The sequence below is a fragment of the Oncorhynchus kisutch genome, linkage group LG25, assembly GCF_002021735.2.
Source record: "Oncorhynchus kisutch isolate 150728-3 linkage group LG25, Okis_V2, whole genome shotgun sequence".
NCBI lineage: Eukaryota > Metazoa > Chordata > Actinopteri > Salmoniformes > Salmonidae > Oncorhynchus > Oncorhynchus kisutch.
In genome coordinates this window covers 40,914,217-40,917,539 of record NC_034198.2, presented here as the reverse complement: position 1 = coordinate 40,917,539, position 3,323 = coordinate 40,914,217, and the positions used below count along the sequence as shown (strand labels likewise).

The following is a 3,323-nucleotide window of genomic DNA, read 5'->3' as shown; positions in this document are numbered from 1 at the left end:
AACCTCATTGGCTTTAATAGAATAACCTCATGGCTATTATAGAATAACCTCATGGCTTTAATAGAATAACCTCATGGCTTTAATAGAATAACCTCATGGCTATTATAGAATAACCTCATTGGCTTTCATAGAATAACCTCATGGCTTTAGTAGAATAACCTCATGGCTATTATAGAATAACCTCATGGCTTTAATAGAATAACCTCATGGCTTTAATAGAATAACCTCATTGGCTTTCATAGAATAACCTCATGGCTTTAATAGAATAACCTCATGGCTTTAATAGAATAACCTCATGGCTATTATAGAATAACCTCATTGGCTTTAATAGAATAACCTCATGGCTATTATAGAATAACCTCATGGCTTTCATAGAATAACCTCATTGGCTTTAATAGAATAACCTCATGGCTATTATAGAATAACCATATTGCTTTCATAGAATAACCTCATGGCTATTATAGAATAACCATATTGCTTTCATAGAATAACCATACTGATACTCTGTTCCCTCCAATTCATCAAATATTTGAATTGATTAAAGTATTAAAATGGACCATTTAACCCATCGACATGGCAGCTGTGTCCTAATACCGTTATTAACACCCTCTCTGAATTCCAAACAGAACCCTATTCCCTGCATAGTGCACTACTTTAGACCAGGGCCCTATGGACCCCTATTCCCTACATAGTGCACTACTTTAGCTCAACAGGTCCTAGTCCCAAAAAAAAGGTGCAATTTGGGACAATGGCGGTGTGTGACAGTAACATCACCCTGCACATAGCTTCCATTTGGCGAGCAGGGCAGGCGAGAGGCGGGTGGGTGGAATTTATCCCCCCTCGGTCATCAGGACAGTTTCAGTAGTGGTATGTGTGTGTGTAAGGGGGGGGGGGGGGTGTTGTCAAGGTTTTAGTGGCGCTCCGCGTTCGTTCAAAGCCCAGTTTAATAAGGTAAACCAGTCATGAGCCGTTAAACCGGCAGAGAAAGAATAAATAGAGATGCCCTGTCCCCAGTAACCCTTAAACAGAGATGCCCTGTCCCCAGTAACCCTTAAACAGAGGTGCCCTGTCCCTTATAACCCTTACACAGAGGTGCCCTGTCCCCCGGTAACCCTTACAGTCTGGTAACAGAGGTGCCCTGTCCCCCGGTAACCCTTACAGTCTGGTAACAGAGGTGCCCTGTCCCCCGGTAACCCTTACAGTCTGGTAACAGAGGTACCCTGTCCCCCGGTAACCCTTACAGTCTGGTAACAGAGGTGCCCTGTCCCCCGGTAACCCTTACAGTCTGGTAACAGAGGTGCCCTGTCCCCGGGTAACCCTTACAGTCTGGTAACAGAGGTGCCCTGTCCCCCGGTAACCCATACAGTGTGGTAACAGAGGTGCCCTGTCCCCGGTAACCCATACAGTGTGGTAACAGAGGTGCCCTGTCCCCCGGTAACCCATACAGTGTGGTAACAGAGGTGCCCTGTCCCCCGGTAACCCATACAGTGTGGTAACAGAGGTGCCCTGTCCCCCGGGTAACCCATACAGTCTGGTAACAGAGGTGCCCTGTCCCCCGGTAACCCATACAGTGTGGTAACAGAGGTGCCCTGTCCCCGGTAACCCTTACAGTCTGGTAACAGAGGTGCCCTGTCCCCGGGTAACCCTTACAGTCTGGTAACAGAGGTGCACTGTCCCCCGGTAACCCATACAGTGTGGTAACAGAGGTGCCCTGTCCCCGGTAACCCTTACAGTCTGGTAACAGAGGTGCCCTGTCCCCGGTAACCCTTACAGTCTGGTAACAGAGGTGCCCTGTCCCCGGGTAACCCTTACAGTCTGGTAACAGAGGTGCACTGTCCCCCGGTAACCCATACAGTCTGGTAACAGAGGTGCCCTGTCCCCAGTAACCCTTAAACAGAGATGCCCTGTCCCCAGTAACCCTTAAACAGAGGTGCCCTGTCCCTTATAACCCTTACACAGAGGTGCCCTGTCCCCCGGTAACCCTTACAGTCTGGTAACAGAGGTGCCCTGTCCCCCGGTAACCCTTACAGTCTGGTAACAGAGGTGCCCTGTCCCCCGGTAACCCTTACAGTCTGGTAACAGAGGTACCCTGTCCCCCGGTAACCCTTACAGTCTGGTAACAGAGGTGCCCTGTCCCCCGGTAACCCTTACAGTCTGGTAACAGAGGTGCCCTGTCCCCGGGTAACCCTTACAGTCTGGTAACAGAGGTGCCCTGTCCCCCGGTTACCCATACAGTGTGGTAACAGAGGTGCCCTGTCCCCGGTAACCCATACAGTGTGGTAACAGAGGTGCCCTGTCCCCCGGTAACCCATACAGTGTGGTAACAGAGGTGCCCTGTCCCCCGGTAACCCATACAGTGTGGTAACAGAGGTGCCCTGTCCCCCGGGTAACCCATACAGTCTGGTAACAGAGGTGCCCTGTCCCCCGGTAACCCATACAGTGTGGTAACAGAGGTGCCCTGTCCCCCGGTAACCCTTACAGTCTGGTAACAGAGGTGCCCTGTCCCCCGGTAACCCATACAGTGTGGTAACAGAGGTGCCCTGTCCCCCGGGTAACCCATACAGTCTGGTAACAGAGGTGCCCTGTCCCCCGGTAACCCATACAGTGTGGTAACAGAGGTGCCCTGTCCCTGGTAACCCTTACAGTCTGGTAACAGAGGTGCCCTGTCCCCGGGTAACCCTTACAGTCTGGTAACAGAGGTGCACTGTCCCCCGGTAACCCATACAGTGTGGTAACAGAGGTGCCCTGTCCCCGGTAACCCTTACAGTCTGGTAACAGAGGTGCCCTGTCCCCGGTAACCCTTACAGTCTGGTAACAGAGGTGCCCTGTCCCCGGGTAACCCTTACAGTCTGGTAACAGAGGTGCACTGTCCCCCGGTAACCCATACAGTCTGGTAACAGAGGTGCCCTGTCCCCCGGTAACCCTTACAGTCTGGTAACAGAGGTGCCCTGTCCCCGGTAACCCTTACAGTCTGGTAACAGAGGTGCCCTGTCCCCCGGTAACCCTTACAGTCTGGTAACAGAGGTGCCCTGTCCCCCGGTAACCCTTACAGTCTGGCAACAGAGGTGCCCTGTCCCCGGTAACCCCTGGTAACCGTCTGTTCTATCACGATGTATATGTTCCTTGTCTCCAGAATCTGTTCGATGGTGATGGAAGTTTAACTCTTGGACTGCGACTGTAAATCCTTTGCATCATGTGTGCTGTCTGGAAAGAATTTGAGAGGAAAGAACATTACCTTTCCCAATCCCTCAATCTCATCTTTGTATACCAAAGAAAATGGTAACGAGGCTGCGATTTATTTATTTTTTTGCCTGATAACCGAA

The 3,323-nt window shown here is 50.9% G+C and overlaps 1 protein-coding gene across 1 annotated transcript; it reads left to right on the top strand.

The window, feature by feature from the left end:
- Positions 1-748: 748 nt before the first annotated feature.
- On the top strand, positions 749-3,083 carry LOC116357460 (vegetative cell wall protein gp1-like). Its single transcript, XM_031804849.1, has 12 exons — positions 749-754; positions 1,121-1,189; positions 1,285-1,353; positions 1,448-1,558; positions 1,612-1,680; positions 1,774-1,842; positions 1,990-2,058; positions 2,317-2,427; positions 2,482-2,592; positions 2,646-2,714; positions 2,808-2,876; positions 3,012-3,083. Exons 1-12 carry the CDS (start codon positions 749-751, stop codon positions 3,081-3,083), a joined length of 894 nt encoding a protein of 297 aa, XP_031660709.1.
- Positions 3,084-3,323: the final 240 nt, after the last annotated feature.